The sequence below is a fragment of the Podarcis bocagei genome (genome assembly GCF_964188305.1).
Source record: "Podarcis bocagei genome assembly, chromosome: 7".
Taxonomy (NCBI): domain Eukaryota; kingdom Metazoa; phylum Chordata; class Lepidosauria; order Squamata; family Lacertidae; genus Podarcis; species Podarcis bocagei.
In genome coordinates this window covers 28,272,637-28,290,351 of record NC_138132.1, presented here as the reverse complement: position 1 = coordinate 28,290,351, position 17,715 = coordinate 28,272,637, and the positions used below count along the sequence as shown (strand labels likewise).

The 17,715-nt window shown below is 44.5% G+C and overlaps 1 protein-coding gene and 1 long non-coding RNA gene across 4 annotated transcripts in view; one reads left to right on the top strand and one right to left on the bottom strand.

Moving 5' to 3' along the window:
* LOC308592107 overlaps nt 1–17,715 on the bottom strand; it is a 57,214-nt gene that overhangs the window by 12,855 nt on the left and 26,644 nt on the right. The window contains exon 4 of one of the 3 annotated variants that reach the window (XR_014010383.1): nt 12,622–12,697. The exons of the other annotated variants lie outside the window; for them this stretch is intronic. This is a non-coding gene — a long non-coding RNA (uncharacterized lncRNA). Of the gene's footprint in view, nt 1–12,621; nt 12,698–17,715 lie in introns of those variants that run through there. 3 annotated transcript variants of the gene reach the window in all.
* Nucleotides 8,927–17,715, top strand: part of EXTL1 (exostosin like glycosyltransferase 1) — a 62,175-nt gene continuing 53,386 nt past the window's right edge. Inside the window, exon 1 of the mRNA XM_081203341.1 lies at nt 8,927–11,530. Coding sequence (XP_081059467.1) covers nt 10,593–11,530 — 938 coding nt within the window. The 5' untranslated portion in view covers nt 8,927–10,592. The remainder of the gene's footprint in view (nt 11,531–17,715) is intronic.

Genomic DNA, 17,715 nt, shown 5'->3' with positions numbered 1-17,715 from the left:
GGGCCACTGAGCTAGCTTGAGAGGCGAGGCAGTGCCGAGGCGAGGAGGGAGCTTGGCCGCGGCACTGTCGGCTCTTACCAGCTGAGGCGAGGTGAAGCCAGATGCAAGCTGGAGAGGCAAAACGCTTTTTGATGATTTCCCAAAAAGGCTGAACAACTTTAAAATACTGATTTCTTAATTTTGGTCTCTCAAAAGAAGGGGTCGCCTTATACATGGGGTCGTGTTATACACGGAAAAATATGGTACAGTGGTACCTCGGGTTACATATGCTTTAGGTTACATACGCTTCAGGTTACAGACTCCGCTAACCCAGAAATAGTACCTCCGGTTAAGAACTTTGCTTCAGGATGAGAACAGAAATCGTGCTCCGGCATTGCAGCGGCAACAGGAGGCCCCATTAGCTAAAGTGGTGCTTCAGGTTAAGAACAGTTTCGGGTTAAGAACAGATCTCCAGAACGAATTAAGTACGTAACCTGAGGTACCACTGTATTTTTCAAAATTGTAAAGCAAACCCAACCATTTTCACAGCGTTTTTTATATGTGTCTAGATTCTAGCTCAGTTAGTAACATTAATGAAGTGATTGGCAATCACATTGCAGGTTTTTCTTTTTTTAATAAACATAAATTGGGGGCCGGGGGTGTGTGTGACTGGCACTGCGCGGCACAAGGCGGGGTGGTTTAACCCCCTCCCAGCAATGATTTCAATAAAAACCACCTTGTTCTCATGTGGCCATTAGCATTATACAAAGCCATAGAAAATATATCTTAATATTTTATAAAATAATGCTAAGTGCTGCATTGGGTTGAGTTTTTTTTCTGACCCCAAGGAAGGAAAAGGTTAAGCATCTCTTCCCCAAGTGTTGTAGTGGTGATCACAATCTCTCCTTGCACCTGGCACCATAGTTGGTTTGTTTGCTAATCCTGTTGTGAGCATATCATGGAGATAAGCCTTCCATAGTAGCACCACAGTGATAAATATTATTGGGGCGAGGACTGTAGTCTGTAGGAGGCAGAGCACAGGTGCAGGGTCTCCATCTTAATTCCTGGCAGTGGAAAGCATTCCAGGGAGCAGATGATGGGGAAGGTTGTCCTCTACCAGAGACCCTGGAGAGCTGCTTCACAAAAATCATGCAGCGTGGATTTCTTTTAATAGACACATTCTTGTATGCAGTTTTGAGTTATGCGCACATTTTTGCAAAACAATTTCCCCATATACAATACATTTTTGTGTTATTTTCATGAATATATTCATTTTAACGAATATTTTCCCCATATATATATATGGTAAACGTTGTTCACTTGGAGAACTACATCACCAAGTTCCAACAGGTGCAAGTTTTGACAGATAGCTGTGTTCTGGTTAGCATATTGTTTTGGGCAGTGCAAATGTGATAGCTTTGGTTTTAATGGAGAACCGAATTGAATTTCTCCCGAGCCCCTAACCCTGACTAGCTGTTGGGAGTGGTAGAAAACTGTGGGGTAGGTTGGAGATCAGAGTGCACTGGAAGATAGCATGGCTATCTGTCTGGAACCCTGAGCAAGAGCACTCCAGGCTTCAACATGTTGTTTCAGGTCTCACTTGTATATTGCTCAGTTCTGCTTTACTTTTACAGATTAACAACTTAAAAGCAGAGAGCCAATGGTGGAAAAGGAGGGGGGGGGAGCTCACCAAGCGACCATAGGCAGGTCAATTGGAGTGTCGTGTGAGGATAAATGAGATAATCTCATGTATGATTTCCCTGAGCTCCTTTTTGGAAGGGTGTGATAAATATAATATATCAGAGAAGCTCACGGAGCTGGCCTAAAAGAATCTTTGAGTGCGTCACAAGGTCTCATTGGTACTTACGTTAGAAAAATCAAATGCATGGCTTTCACTGCACAACTGGCTGCCTTCAGATCTTCCCAGCCCCCTTTTTCCAATAGCTCCAATGGGCCTATTCCCACAGGAGTGCCCTACACCATTGCATTCTAATATATACATGCAGCTTTCAGCACACCAATAAAATGCAATGTCTGCCACACCTCTGTATATATCAGGTGCGGTGGGGAACCTTGTGGGATGTAACATCACTGTAGCAGTCAAGTACAACATTTCCTGTTTGCCCAGAGTGGACACACAGGGGGATGTTACTCCAGCCAGGAGGACTTCCTGTGACACCTGGTCTGGAGCATCCTCCCTCTGCGTGTGACCAGGTAGATGGGCGTGACCCTGGGAGACCCCATATAAGGGCTAGTCACACAGCCATCTTCCCTTACTCTCCTTTTGCTGTTTCGCCTTGTTCCACCTTGGTGTTATTTTGTTGTCTGCTGGCCAGCAGCACATGGGCTCATTTGCCACATGGGATGAACCTACACTCTCTTCTGTAACTACAAGCCAAAGCCTACCTTCATGATCATACTGTGAACTGAATGTAAGTAAACTTCTTATTACTTTTAAGAGAAGACTGTTGTGTCTTTATTCTTTTTAAAAGGGAACAAAGGGAATTTACCAGGAGCAATCCAATCTGGACAAGCCAGACTGGATTGCTTAACTCAAGAGATACTACCAATTAGCTTCCTGCAATATACAGGGGAATGTACTCTGCTACCAGCAGACTAGCGTGAGTGAGGAAGGATATTTTTTAATCAATATATCCTCTCCTACTATCCTCAACATTCCCACAAACCCTGGGCACTACAACTCCCATCAGCCCCAGCAAGCATGCCCAATGGCAAGGGATTATGGGAGTTGTAGTCCAGCAACATGGCCAAAAGTTCCCCACACCTGATATGTATGAACATGGACTTGCTATAGGTTGACATGATAATGTCAGTAACGTTTCTCCACTAGGGGCTACTGCAGCTGTGCCTTTAACAATCTGCTTGGTCACTATAGGTGACCAGGAATTCCATGCAGACGAGTGAGCAGGCTGGTAGAGAGAGGAAAGCGTTCTTCATCTGTCTTCACCAGTCTACCTGGTTTCTATATCAGTGGTGCCACTGCTGGGCGTTGCCAGGATAATAATAATTTATTATTTCTACCCCGCCCATCTGGCTGGGTGTTGACCTGTGACAGGGCCTTCTTGGTGGTGGTTCCACATTTGCGGAATGCCCTCCCTGGTGAGATGCATCTGTCTTCCTCCAATTTCAGCAGGAATTTAAAAACATTTCTGTATACCGAAGCATTTTATGGCTGAAAAATTCTGTTCTTGCAAACATTGAAAGTATTGCTGTGAGAGTAGGCAGTTATTTTTAGGCACTTTTAAAATATGTTGTTTAAATGTATTGTTTTAACATTGCATTTGCTGCCCTTAGCACCTTTGGGAGGAAGGGTGGGGTATGAAGTAAGTAAGTAAGTTAAGTAAGTAAGTAAGTAAGTAAGTAAAAAGAAAGAAAGAAAGAAAGAAAGAAAGAAAGAAAGAAAGAAAGAAAGAAAGAAAGAAAGAAAGAAAGAAAGAAAGATATAAATAGCCACGGAGGAAGGAAAGCCAAGCAGGCTTGCAGAGCAGAGATAGATGGCTACATCCTTCACCTGCCAATTCCCTTGGTAGAAGGCTTTTTTTTAGCAGTCTGCTAAGAGCAGTAGCGTACTGGTCTTGGATGGTGTGTGTGTGTCAAAGACCTGTTACTATTTCTGCAGCAGAGTCCCTGCAGGGACCCTGTCTCCAGTGTCCTAGAGTCGGCCAGTCAGCATGAAGGCAAAGCTTTATAGTTGCTGTGATTCCAAGGCTAAGATTTGGGAACCCTGAAAACACAAGGTGCTTCCATTTCAAGAGAACGATGTGCAAGTTCTGTTACATACAACGGAACTTTGTGGAAAATGCAAATTAAGCCCCTCCGAAAAGAAGATATTGGAGCACTCCAGATCATTTGCTCGTGTACATGCACAGAAAATAGTAGATCTAGCTGAAAGACAACACATGGGGATCTTGTTCCAATGCACCCCTAATTATTATTATTGTATAAATATAATATTGTTGTATAATATTAGAAGGGACATGGCTGCTTTGTTGCCAGACTTCAAAGTCTGACCCAAAGTCTCCAGGTTTACCTGACTCCCTACAGGTGGCAGGTGGAGGGCTTGTATCTCCAAGTGCGAGAGAATGGATCTGCCCTCCTCGGCTCCCTTCTCCAGGGCCACCCCTGGGTCTCAGGTTTGGGTCCTGAAATCTCAGGATCTGGGATGCTCTTCACCTGGTAACTCTACCTGGATGTGACTATCATGAAGGGGCTCTGCACTTCTGATTTTGCCACTGCACTGCTGGCTAAGAGGGGCTAGTAGCCTGCATTTCCATGGGAGGTGGGCTTCCCTTTCTCAGCATCCAGCTCATTTCCATGCTCAGCGTGGAAATGAAGGCTACAGCTTCATGACAGGATCATAATTTTGTGAGCTTATTTATAAAGCTGGACTACTCGGCATTTGAAATGGCAATGTGAGCAGGGCCCTGAGATTGTCTGCTTTTGAGGTGGATCCCGGCAAATGCCAATCTCAGACACAACAGGATGGCAGCTGCCAAATTCAACACAGGGGGTGCGATTCAGCTTCGGAAGCTGCAATCCTCAGCATGTAGACCTGAGCAGCATCAGGTTTCAGGAGGTTTGCCTAAGAGTGAGAGTTTCAGCAAAGACAGTTTCTCCCATCACCACTTCAGCACCAAAAGGAAAGAAGCGACGTAGGCTCAAATTCTCCCTTCTCTGCAACTGCGAAAGGCCCAATCTTTAACGGAGTCTGGTAACGCTAGTTCTAAATGATCCCCACGTCGAGAGACTGATAGAATTTCACCTGCTCCCACCCCCGCATCGTCGATTATTTTAGCCTTATTTCATGTCACTCAAAAACAGAGAGCCAAGTGCTGGTTTTAATAGCGGCATGGTGCCAATTGGCAAGGATGGACCATCTACCTTCCCTACAAATCAGGTCAATTGTGTTGCCATGGTAAAAGGCTGTGATCTCGTAAAGAATGGTATTATCAGATTATAAGCAGAACTAAGAGATTCCAGTCAGAGAAAGGGGTGGAGATGGAGTGCAGGCCGGGTGACAGGTCAGATGGGTTAGATCCCCTGTGTAGCTGTGCTTGGCAGGAACAACAACAAAAACCTCTCTCTCACACAACCTGTCACTTTTTCCTCTCGTACTAGAAGGAGACAGACCAATGGAACTGGTAGGGCAGAAGACAGGGAGGCTCAATGATAGGGTGGAGCCAGATACACTGACAGGCAGCGTCACAGCGAATGAGAGGCAGAGCCAACTATAATTCTCATTTTCTCTCCATTCTCCTCCCAGCAGAGTTTGACAAGGGCAACCACGAGGTGACAGCGGAGGAGGAGGAGGGGGAAGCTGACAGCCAGGGCCAACTTCTGGTAATGTGTAAGGCAGGCAGGTGCAGGATTGCTGAGGGCAGATTGCGGTTGCTTGGGGTGATCCCCTCAAGACCCAGCCTCCACTGGACAGAGCCATGCTTCAAGTGGGGTTGTTATGATAGTGCAAAGTGAGGGTCCTTCCGGATTGTTCCTATTTTGGGGTGGGATTCAGACACATACTGGCAAAGTCAGGTTTTACAGTTAAAGCTGATTTGGCACTCTGGTGCCACAAAGCCCCTTCCCTCAAAGACCAGACTTTTCACAATAAGAAAAGTAGTATGGAAATGCCCTGGTAAGCATGGGTAAACACTTGCTTTGGCCTAATATGTCTAGCCTCCTGCAAACAAATCAGGATGAATGCTCAGTAAAAGTCTTGAAGCGCCCTGAGATATCCTTTAAGCCTTTGCCCAGCTTAATAGCTCAATATATCATGTATATGCTCAATTGGTGTGCATTGCAGGGGGGTAGGACTAATAACCCTTGTGGTACCTTCCAGCTTTACAATTCTATGATCTACGGTCTATATTGTTGGCATACTTTGTGGGGGGAGGGTTTGCAATAAAAGGAAGTGCCAGCATGTTCAGTGTAGGTTAGGAATGAGGAATCTGTGGTCCTCCAAATGTAGCTGGACTCCAGCTCCCATCAGCCCCAACCAGCATAGTCAATGGTTTGGGATGATGGGAGCTGCATTCCGCTAACATCTGGAGGGCTACAGGTTCCCTGTACCAGGTGTAGGTGGACCAAGTACTATCAAGATTTAGTGGGTCACCAGTGCTTTTAGTTAAAACCTTTCTGTTTTCTGGTCCTGGCTGGCTTTTTCTTCCTGTTGATCATGGCTGGGGAATTTGTGATTACTAGCCTCTCTTAAATGCCTCAGTGTTAGATTCTCTTCCCATCGAGGGAGGAGGATTTAATTAGTCTGATCAGAATTCTCATGTGTAGCGCATGGGACAAGGTGGGAAGGGTTAATTAACTCTGAGGGATGTGAAGAAAACACACATGCTACAGTGTTGGAAATCTATTCACAGAATATTCCCGCACACAAATGGTTTCTGGCCTGTGACTATATGAGTTATTTGTGGCTGCAAGAAGAAAATAAATCAGTTTGTAGAAAGCTCCTGTGCCTGGTCGCATGGAGAGGAAATTTTATTCTTTACTGATAATTAGTGAAATAGCTATTTAAGAACCTGTGCTATAAAACTGCTGGTTTTATTTTCTGTTTTTCTGGTGTTTAACTCTGTTTCAGCTGCGGTTGAATAAACTGTCTTAAGTGCTGTTTTATTGTTCTTTTATGCTGTTTTCTATTTTATATTGCTGGCTGAATTTTTAAACTTGTTCTATTTGTATTAAATTAACTTTTATGCTGCTAACTTGAAAAGTGTAGTACAGGTTTTAGAAGTAAGCAAATATATATCATTGCCTTTGCTGAAAATGTTTTAAGATCTGAGTGAAATGGATTTTGACATGTTTGTGCCCCTGCACACCTGTCAATCATGCAGTGTCATAATAGCATCATGTGACTGACAGATGAACAGCCCCATGCACCTGTAAAATTTAGCCTGTAAGGCAGTTCCTGACAAGGATCTGGACCTTGGAGCCAAAAAGCTTCCCACCTGTTACAGTCAGATACCAGAAACTTTTAAACTTATGCCTACCTAGGGCCAGTCAAAATATAACACTTAACCATGGTTTGTTGCTGTAACTCTGATTAAAATTCCAGATGTACAGTGATACATGTTTTACAACCCAAGTCTATGCCTTTTTCCTCATGAACAACTGACATTAGATTTAAAGCCTGTCTTCTAGCAGATGGGAATGGCTGTAGGAAGGTTTAGGTGGTACAGCCAAGGGACTTCCAATGCTGTCCCCAAGCATCTGCCACTTGAGGAAGTAATCTCACTTTGCCTAATGGTAGGGCTGGTCCCAGTTATCACTTCTCAAGCAGAGAGTCTGAAGATGTGAGGAAACTGCCTTATTAACGATAGTTTCCTCAGTGTAGATCTAATATGAATCCATGGTTAACACAAACTATGGTTTGTAAATCTGGTTCAAACCATGATTCTGCATCCTGGTTTCTGGGGAATCCTTAACCTTCATAAAGCATCATATCTGCATAAGGGCAGATAGTTTTGTGGTTGGCCAAAAGACTATTGGGATAACATATAGCAGAGCTATCTGAACAGGAATCCTCATGCCAAATAGCCACAACATTAGTAAAATATACACTGTCCTGTCTTTTTCCATGATGCAACCAACCACAGGGGAGTTAAATCATTGTAGTACAAACATAGCTATGGATCTCGCTTTAATATTTTGCAGACATCAAACGCGGCAGCACTTCCGAATCTCTGGTAATTAAAACCCTGACTTGATGGAGTGTGTATCTCCTATTTCAAAGGAAAGGCTGATGTCAGGGCATATTTTTAAAGGAAGCTCACATGAAGCAGGGCTGAGGAGACGACCAGGATAGATTCTGTGAATGGCTGATTGAGACCATGTGACATGGAAATAAGAACTGGCAACTCTGAGAAGTATGTAAGTGCTGTACGTGACTCTTGAATAATTTGGGAATTATATGGGAAACCACCCTATAAATTATGTAATTTTTTTCATGTTGTAAACTGCTTTGAGCATGGCTTTAACCACGGAAAGCCGAAAGGTGGCATAAATCATAATAAAAAAATTATGACGATGGATGTTCCAGGATAGCTCAGTTGGTAGAGCATGAGATTCTTAATCTAAGGGTCATGGGTTCGGGCCCCTCGTTGGGCAAAAGATTACTGCATCACAGGGCATTGGACTGGATGACCCTCTTGATCCCTTCCAACTCTACAATTCTATGATTCTAGAAGACTATTGTATTTTAATATTCTGTTGGAAGCCACCCAGAGTGGCTGAGGAAACCCAGCCAGATGGGTGGGGTATAAATAACAAAATAATAATAATAATAATAATAATAATAATAATAATAATAATAATAATAATAATTCTGTGACTCCAACTCCCACCAGCCGCAGCCAGCATGACCAATGATCAGGAGCATGGGTGTAGCGGGGGGGGCAATAAAAAATCAATAAAAAATCAATTAAAAATACATAGCAAACTGAGGTTCTGTCCCCACAAAAGGCCACCCCCCCCTAACAAAAATCCTGGCTACGCCAATGATCAGGGGTGATGGGAGCCGTAGTCTACACAACAACACCCACAGTGCTCTCCTTGCTTTAAGGTTTGGGGTAGGGGGCTTTTCCCAAACCTGGAGATGCCGGGGATTGAACCCGAGACATCCCGCCCTGTAAAAACACGTGCTCCACCACCGAGCTACCGTTTTGCCGGGGTGGTGGGCAACTCTGGCCACGTGGACCGGCACTTCTCGACGAGGAGCAGCACTGACAGCAGCCAATGGGAAAGGAAAAAATGTAAAAGGCTTCAATCCCCCGCCCCCCGCCAAAAAACAAGGTCTTCCCCTTCACCCCTCAAGGCGAGGAAAGGGTTATTAGGCAGCCACGCCTTTTTGGTAGGCGGAGAGCGAATGGCAGGCGAGGGGGGCGTGGCCGAGGTGGAATGTTGTGAAGGTGGAATTGGAACGTTGTGTGCAAGGACCAGATGCTGGTTAGCAGGAGGCGAGATGGGGCGGCCAGACAGAGAGATGAGCGGTCCAGCGGTTTAAGAGCAGCCGAGATGCAGGATGGAGGAGAGGAGAGGTGAATGCCATTTGTTGCTTTATTGACTGGAGCAAGAGGGCCGGTCAACGGAGAGTGACGCGGAATGAATAATGGCATAGGAGAGCGCGGCACGCAGCGATCCAGAGGCAGTTAGGTGTACGGCGAGGCGGCGGCGGTGCTGAGCCCAGGGTTGGCGCCCCGCAGGATTTATTCCGAGGAATTTTCCCAGTGCATATCATGAGGCCAGTGCAACTCGAAGTAGAGGGATCAGATCCCACGGGGCAAAAGCAGGCGAGGATCGGGTTCTTCTAACGTCCGAGCCGATGGAGAAAAGTGACAGGTTGATTTTTTGTTCTTTCTTTTTTTTAAGAGAGAGAAACAGAACCGCTCAGGGACAGAAATAACTTCAATCAGAGAGAAAGGAGGCGCAGGAGGGGGAATATAAACTAAAGGAGATCAAGGGAAAGAGAAGGAGATTAATATATCAAAAACGCAGCTTAGTCTTAAAGGACCTCCAAAAGGCTTCTGTAATGAGGCTGGGAATGTAAGCTTGTTGTAACTCCTGAGCAAGCTAAAAAGGAGGGGGTGGGAGAGAGAAAGAAGCGGGGTCGATGGACATCGCTGGGAAAAGGGCAGGCGGGACCCTCTCCTGCATCTCAGACGCTCCTTGACACTTGACGAGGCGCCTGAGAAACGTGACCCCGGAACCCCTGGCTCGGTGGGTCTTCCGTCCATGGCAGAAGCTGCTGAAGTCTGCCGGTGCGAGTCTTTAAAGGCAAAGGATCCGATTCGGCCGGCGTGTGAGGAGAGGCCGATCCTCGGGTAGCAGAGTCAAGTATCCAGAGAGAGGCTGATCTGTTGAGAGTAGGACAGGGTGAACTCCCCAGAGGGGTGTGCGTAGCAGCAAGAGGCAGGGCTGTGGCGTCCCCGAAACTGATACCGGGACTTAAGAGCAACAAAACAAATCTGTAACCGCAGACTGGGCAAGAGAGTGGTTTGAAAGCAACATACAAAAGGCACAGGACTTGTGTTTTTTTAAATCTGAAGAGGGAAGAAAAAGAGGGCCGCCTCACTGAGGATTTAAAGCAGCAGCACAAGCCTCACACCAGAAAGTGGCAAGGGGGAAAATAGTAACAATCATCTCAGTTCAGGGTGGTTGCAAGCTGAGATAAAAAAAAATTGCATTGTGGAGAAACGGGCCCTGTAATGCTTTGCCATCTTCAAAGGGCAGGGAGATAAGGTAGGCTGCATATAGCAGAACTTAAGCGGTGCTGCTCTGAAGGAGAAGAAAGCGTTGCCATCAGAATTCGAGGCACAAGAAAAGGAGGAAAGCGAACTTCAAAAAGTGGAAGGAGCAGCAGTACCTGTGTGTGAGAGAGAGAAGATGGGAAAGGGTTTGGAAAGGTTAATACAGTTTTCCATGATTGACACGCCTCTCCACTAGTTTTGAGATTTGGGCTCCTGCTTAGCTCCTGTTGGTTTACTTGCAACTTTTGAACCTGCCTGAATAATTTTTCCTTTCTGGATCGACTGAATGACCAACCTGGCCTCCTTTTTTCAAAGAAAGAGTTGAGGGTTCTGTATGAACCTATGCAGGCCCGGAAAAAATACATTTTCATGACTTTCTTTGCCACCTGGCTTCTGCTTTTCTTATTTGGAGGAGACCAAATCAGGCGCCTCCCATTCTTCTCTAGCAAGAAGGCTGGAGGGCTAAAGAGCTGGCCCCGCTGGGCAGATGGATTTCTCCTGAAGAACTTTGCAGATCCTGAAGAGCTCCAAAGGGATGATGGGGACCACGCTGGGCTGTCCCTCAAAACCCGGAGGGAGTTGAGGAGAAGCATCTACAAGAACAGCAGATGCCGCATGGACACTTGCTTCGATTTTTCCAAGTGTAGGGAACAAGGGTTCAAAGTCTTTGTCTACCCCTTGGAAACAGGGGACCCTGTCTCAGAAAGTTACCTCAAAATCATCACATCCATTGAAGAGTCACGGTATTATACCTCCAATCCCAAAGAAGCCTGTCTCTTTGTCCTAAACATTGACACTCTGGACAGGGACCACCTCTCCGTACAGTATGTCCACAACATCAATGAAAAAATCCAAGGTTTCCCTCTTTGGAATGATGGCCGCAACCACCTCATATTTAACCTTTATTCTGGCACGTGGCCTAATTACACCGAAGACTTGGGCTTTGACATTGGTCAGGCTATCCTAGCCAAGGCGAGCTTTTACGTGGAGAACTTCCGGCCTGGTTTTGATATCTCCATCCCTTTGTTTTCAAAGGACCATCCCCGGAAAGGTGGGGAGAGGGGCTGGCTGCAAAAGACCTCTGTCCCTCCAAAGAAAAAGTACCTCTTGGTTTTCAAAGGAAAAAGGTACCTGACCGGTATTGGTTCAGACACCAGGAATGCCCTCCACCATATCCACAATGGCAAAGATATAATTTCCCTGACCACGTGTAAACACGGCAAAGACTGGGTGAAACACAAGGATAAGCGGTGTGACAAGGATAATACAGACTACGAAAAGTAAGTGAGATGCTTTTTCTGACTCTCTGGGGCAGGTCATACCACAAGGCAAGGTAGATTTTGGGTACAGTTTAGGGCAGCAGTGAGGAATGCCAGTGGCTATGATCAACATGGGTCAGGATCCACGGGGAAATTCTGCAGAAGTCCTGTGCCAAGAGCATGTACTCCTTCCAACAAGGCTTGTGCAAAACAATTTCCCAATCAGCCATATCCCGTTTTAATAATCATGTGTGAGGTGCCATTTTTATTTCTCACCTCAGGCGTTGAAATGTGTTGGGTGAGTCCTATAATTTGCTTCTAAGATGCTTAGGTGGAGATGTTCACGCAGTGAGGCAAACAGAGGACTCAGCAAATAAAAAATGCAAGTGCAACAGAATTTCCAGGATCAAAAAGCTAAGATATCTCGAAAGCCTTGTTACGTGGATTTGTAGCGTGACCCTCATGTAATGATGTGTCAGCGTAACCTTGTGTGAATGTTGCCAGGTTTGTTTGCTCAAACTTCTTAGGCTGAGCCACTCCTCAGTAGGGTTTGTCCCTGGAAGCTGTCACTGCCAGAGCTTAGCTCTGGAATGTGTGAAATGATAGTAAAGAAGAGTGTGCCTCTTAACATGTGCAGAGTGCTATCCTCTCAGTGCTGAGTCTCTGCAGCCAGCGCCCATATTTCTGGGATTGGGGTAGAAGTACTGGAGACGGAAGGCTGTTTCTTTATCCAAGCCTTGGTACTCTTCATTTTTATCATGCAAACTTATGTGGTCTGCACTACTTTGCATAATTTACTGTGCATAAGCTATCATCTTTAGTCTTTTATGTTCTTCTATAGCATATTGGAGATGGCTAAACAAATATTTGCCTTCTTTTTCTTTTTCTTTTTCTTCTGAACAGCTAAGCCTGAAGGGTTCTGTGTAACTTGCATGCTTCCAGTGCTAATATGCCTTATTAAAAGTGCTTCATGTTCAACACTGCAGGCAGCAGTTACTCTTTTACTTTCAGATAATCTGCATGTTTTTATTTTAGGCAAATTGGTATAACTTGCATATCATTTTCAGAAAGGCATAGGGACTCCACGCACTAGACGTTTTCGATACTTCATCTGTGACATAACATTGATTCTTGTTCTGGAATTATTGATCCAGTTGAGACCCGTTTTCAGAAATATTTTATCAGGATCTAAAATGCATAATGAATTTAGACTTCTGTTCACTGTTGCTGGGCTTCTTGTCAATCTGTTATTGCCATTATTATTTCAAAAACTATTGAGCCAATGAATGCTAAGAATTTTTCTTTTAAAGCAATTTAAAATATTGCACACATGTTCTCAGTATTCTAACAAATGACTCAGGGCAATTAAAAACCCATCATGTTCCAGGTGATGTAAGGCAGCTATAAGTCTGATCCTGATTGTATGCATGCTTTATTCAGAAGTAAACCCCACAGTATGCACTGGGATTTGCTCTCAAATAAGTGTGAGTACGACAGCTGCATAACTGATTTTAGTGAGAAGAAGCTAAGCACATAGATGAGAAAGTAGTTATAAGGGACTTAAGGAAGTCTGAGGCTGTAATACTGCCTTTGGCTGGAGCTGATGGGTGTTGTATAATTTATTTATATCCCAACTTTCCTCCAAGGAGCTCAGGATGGCATATGTGCTGTGCCCCCCCCCCCATTTTATCCTCACAGTAGGTGAGAGACTTAATGGCTGAGCGGGGATTTGAACACCGGTCTCCCTGATAGTAGTCCCAGTGGCGTAGCGTGGGGGGTGCCAGGGGTGCCGGCCGCACCGGGCGCAACATTTTGGGGGGCGCGTTTGGCCGGCCCTCCTCGAGGAAGCAGGAACCCCACTGTCCTCGGACCTCCTCCGAAGAGACTTCCTCCTGCCGAAGCCTGGTGGTGGGGCGGAGAGACCCTCTCCCCACGCCAGCCTTCGGATGGCTGTCCTGAAGGACTTGTGGTGGGAGCAGTGGCATAGCGTGGGGGGTGCAGGGGGGGTCTGCCGCACCTGGCGCAACATCTGGGGGGGAGCACGGAAGAGACTCGAGTGCTAAAATCCACGGGTTAGGGGGCGCAAATTACTTGCCTTGCCCCGGGTGCTGAGAACCCACGCTACGCCACTGAGTAGTCCGACAGGCTTATGAAGCCTACTGTAATGTGGTGTACACTTGAGAAGGGAACCTGCCCACTGAACCTGGTGGAAGTTACTTCTGAGTAAACATGTGCAAACAAGTGGGGTGCGCCTTTGGATTGTGCCCTAAGCACATCACTGGTCCCAGTCATTTGCTTTAATAATAATTGTGGTGGGCTAGTCATTAACCCATCCCAAATAGTATTAACCATTGAAGGGTGAGTTGCCAAATGCTGAATAATCAAGGAGGTGTACAAGATTATCACTATTTTCAAGAAAGTGCCTTGTCACTAAACATCTAGTCATGGGCCGTCTCTGATGTTAACTGACATGACCAGGAAATTCTGCGAGTTGTTCTGCAATGGAGCCTCTCCTCTTCCCTCTCCGCCAGATGGGAGGGGGTATAAAATAATACATTATTATATATATTATATTATGATTATGATTGAGGGCCAAATCTGCTCTGGAGAGTCTGCCAACTTTCCAGAGCACATACAGATAGGGAGTGCATGTGGGGTAGGGAGGAGGGAGGAAAGAAAGAAAGAAAGAAAGAAAGAAAGAAAGAAAGAAAGAAAGAAAGAAAGAAAGGGAAAGTTCTGGTTGCATTCATTCTGCATCCATTCTGTTCACACAGTGACACAATTGGATAAATCTTCATGATTATTTTAATTTCCTTTGGTTTATTCACTTAAAGATTTTTTTGGCCACCTTATAGGACAAAGTTCTATCTAGGTGACTAACCAAGATAAATTCTCGAGTGGTACCCCATACAAAAAATGATATAACTTATGTATGGCAAATCCCATTTTCAAAAGTCTAGTTGAAATGTTATATTCTGGTCTACAGAGAGAACCACCTATTTATTTGTCATGCAACAGACAGAACCTTGAAGTGAATACAATCCGTGCATGGAGAGACAATTGGAATTGCACCCTGTGACCTCCAACGTGTTGTTCAGACCTTGTGTACAGAGCCTCTTCACAATGCCTAGCCGAGTTGTGCAGAAGGCCCAATCAACGCCTAGAGGTCACAGCCAGGGGTACAATCCCACCCTCTGCATGTTGACTTTACTCTCTTGAAGGATGCCTGCCCAGGGTGAACCTATTATTCTATTTCTTGGGTAGGATATTAATATTTCCAAAAGGGAAGCACATGCTGGCTGGGGCTGATGTGAGTTCTGCTCCAAAACATCTAGAGGGCACCAGGTTGGTGAAGCCTGCTTTAAATGGTTTGGTTATTTTAATAATATTTTATCCCTTTTTGCCATGCAGACCATTAGCTTATAAAGCTTAGAAAGAACAGTCTAGTATTGTTTCAATTGTGACATGGAGCTCTTTGCTTACTGCAAGGTTTCCCAAACTTGGGTCTCCACCTGTTTTTGGACTACAGTTCCCATCAGCTAGGGATGATGGGATTTGTAGTTCAAAAACAGCTGGAGACCTAAGTTTGGGAAACCATGGCTTATTGTATACTGGGTGAGATGCAAGAGAACACTATAAGTAGCTACTAGCCCTGTGCAAGTCAGAATTTACTCAAAGGGGCCAGGCAAAGAATCTTTTGAAAACTGGAAGATAGTTGATTCCCCTTTTTTTCTCTTGTATGACCACTCTTTGATTTATTACTATTATTTTTCTTTTTGGAAGATATTGTGTGCTGGTCATCCTGTAAAATTCTTCTTGTTGATAATGAGGAGGGCTAGTCTCTTTTGCTGAATATACTGGCAGTGCTAAAGCTTGGATCAGTGGTGTTTAAAGTGCATAAAATCTTCACTATGACTTCAAGTATTTAAAAGACCTAGACCCCAGATCTTTGGGAAATCCAGGCATTTTGATAAAAAATTAGGTTTGGGTAGAAGACTCTGGTGACATCTTCAAGACTAGCACATTTGTCATAAGACAGCCCAGAGGCTGTTGGTGGTGCAGAATGCAGCTGCTAGGCTGGTTAGTGGGGCAGTCTGACAGGACCCCGTGTTACCGGTACTGAAAGCACGGAGTGAGCTATAGGCCCACTTCAAGGTGCTAGTGCCTTGAAATTATTAGCTGTTTTGAACTCTGCCTATTTTTAAACAATTTAGATGTTTTAATTTTTTTCAAAATCTTTTAATATTATTTTATCATGGCATTGTTTTACTACTTTGGTGTTTTGCTGTCCTAGGCTGCTCTTGGAGGAAGGAGGGATAGAAATTAAATTAGTAATAATAATAATTTTCTTTGACATACAGTTCACTTCATTAGACTCAGGAAATCTTGTGCTATAATAAACGTGTCAGACTTTGAGGTTCCACAGTGCAAAGCTCTTTCTTTATCAAGGTTTGTACCTGCTTCCCCCAAATCCTTAAAGCTTGGGAGTGTGCAGTGCTTCAAAAATGTCATGACACAGATGAAATTTCACCACATGATATATATGTTGAATCAGGAAAGCTAGGAGGTTTGAATGACCAAAGCTGGGATAAATGATCTGGGGTTTTGTTTTGTTTGCTGACCTTTCAAGTTTGTTGAAATCAGCAGGCTTCTGCTGGCATAGAGCTTCTCTCTTAGTTTCAAGGAACATAACAGATGGCAAATAATTTCCGTGATCATTCCTGTCTCTTCCATGCCATCCTCAAGTACACCGCCACTCAATTTTCTTGATGGGGTGGAAGAAGGTGAAGTGTCTAGAAATTCAGGGATTCCCAGGCAGCTCTTTGTGAAAGGTCAAATAATCTAGCCAAATTAAAGGCGAGATAACCTGCTCCTATTTTTCTTGGACAGGATTCTTTAAAAAAACAAACAACAACAAAAACCAGACCTCCAGCCGTGATGAATCATGCTTTCATTGTGTGATTGTTCTGTAGTAAATATTGGATTACACTCAACCTAGAAAAAGCTCTTGGTTGCCAGTTCACACATGAAAGGACATCGCTTTGATTACACAACACTCGATGGCTCCTTGCCAGATGTGTGAACAGACTCTATTAGCTTACTGTACTGGGTTTTGAGACGATGCAGAAGGAATATGAAATTGCTGTCTGTGGGTGCTTGACCTCTGGTGAGTCATTTGCACATGCACACCGTCACTTGACGCAGAAATCCTCATGTGACGATTGTGGATGCACGAAGCAGCCCTTTTGTTTCAAACTCAAGACCCACCTGGCACTATGTACTTATTTATTTCATTAAAAAATGTACACCCTTGTTTACAAAAAAGAAAAATCAATAAAATTATCAATAAGAAAAATTAACAGCAACAATGGAAGACTTTCAGAAAGTTAAAATAACAAAGGACTAAAAACAGATTGAAACTGGCGTCAACTTTCTAAACAACTAGGTAGGCTTGTCTAAACAAAAATGTTTTTAGCAGGCGCCAAAAAGAGTACAGTGACGGCTCCTGCTTGGTATCAGCAGGCAGGAAGTTCCAAAATGTAGGTGCTGCCACGCTAAAATATTCCACAAATTGAAGCTGCCAAGTGGGTGTATATGGAATAAAGCAGTATCATACCATTTCAAACAGTCATGGCTACCTCAAAGAATCCTGGGAGTTGTTAAGAGCACCAGTCATCATTAGGAAACCCTCATTTCCCTCACGGTCTTACAGTTCCTAGAATTCCTTTGGAAAGAGTGGTGGACTGTGAAACCATTCTGGGATTTAGAACTGTGAGGGGGAATAACGGGCTGCTAACAACTCTGATTGGTGCCGTGCAAGCAGACCAGTAGGAACACTGGATTGGGTCTCTCAGTGCACCCTTGTTGTGTCTGCTGTGCCCTGTCTCAGAAAACTGTGATGCCAGAAGACTGGCTCCTCTGAGTGCTGGCCTACCCGCCAGTCAATCCAGGAGAAAGTATCCCGTTCCCTCTCTTCCTTTTTGCATTTACTGTATTCAGTCAACCAAGTATGCTTCTCTGAAGTTGACTGAAAACTGTATCTCATTTTGGAATTTATTTCATTTATTTATTATTAAATCTATATCCTTTCTTCTTCCCTGGTTCAACCCCTCCTCCTTTTCCCCTCATAACAACCCTGTGAGGTATTATTATTATTCATTTTATTTCTATACTGCTTTATGTTTTTAAGGGGAAAAAATCTCAAA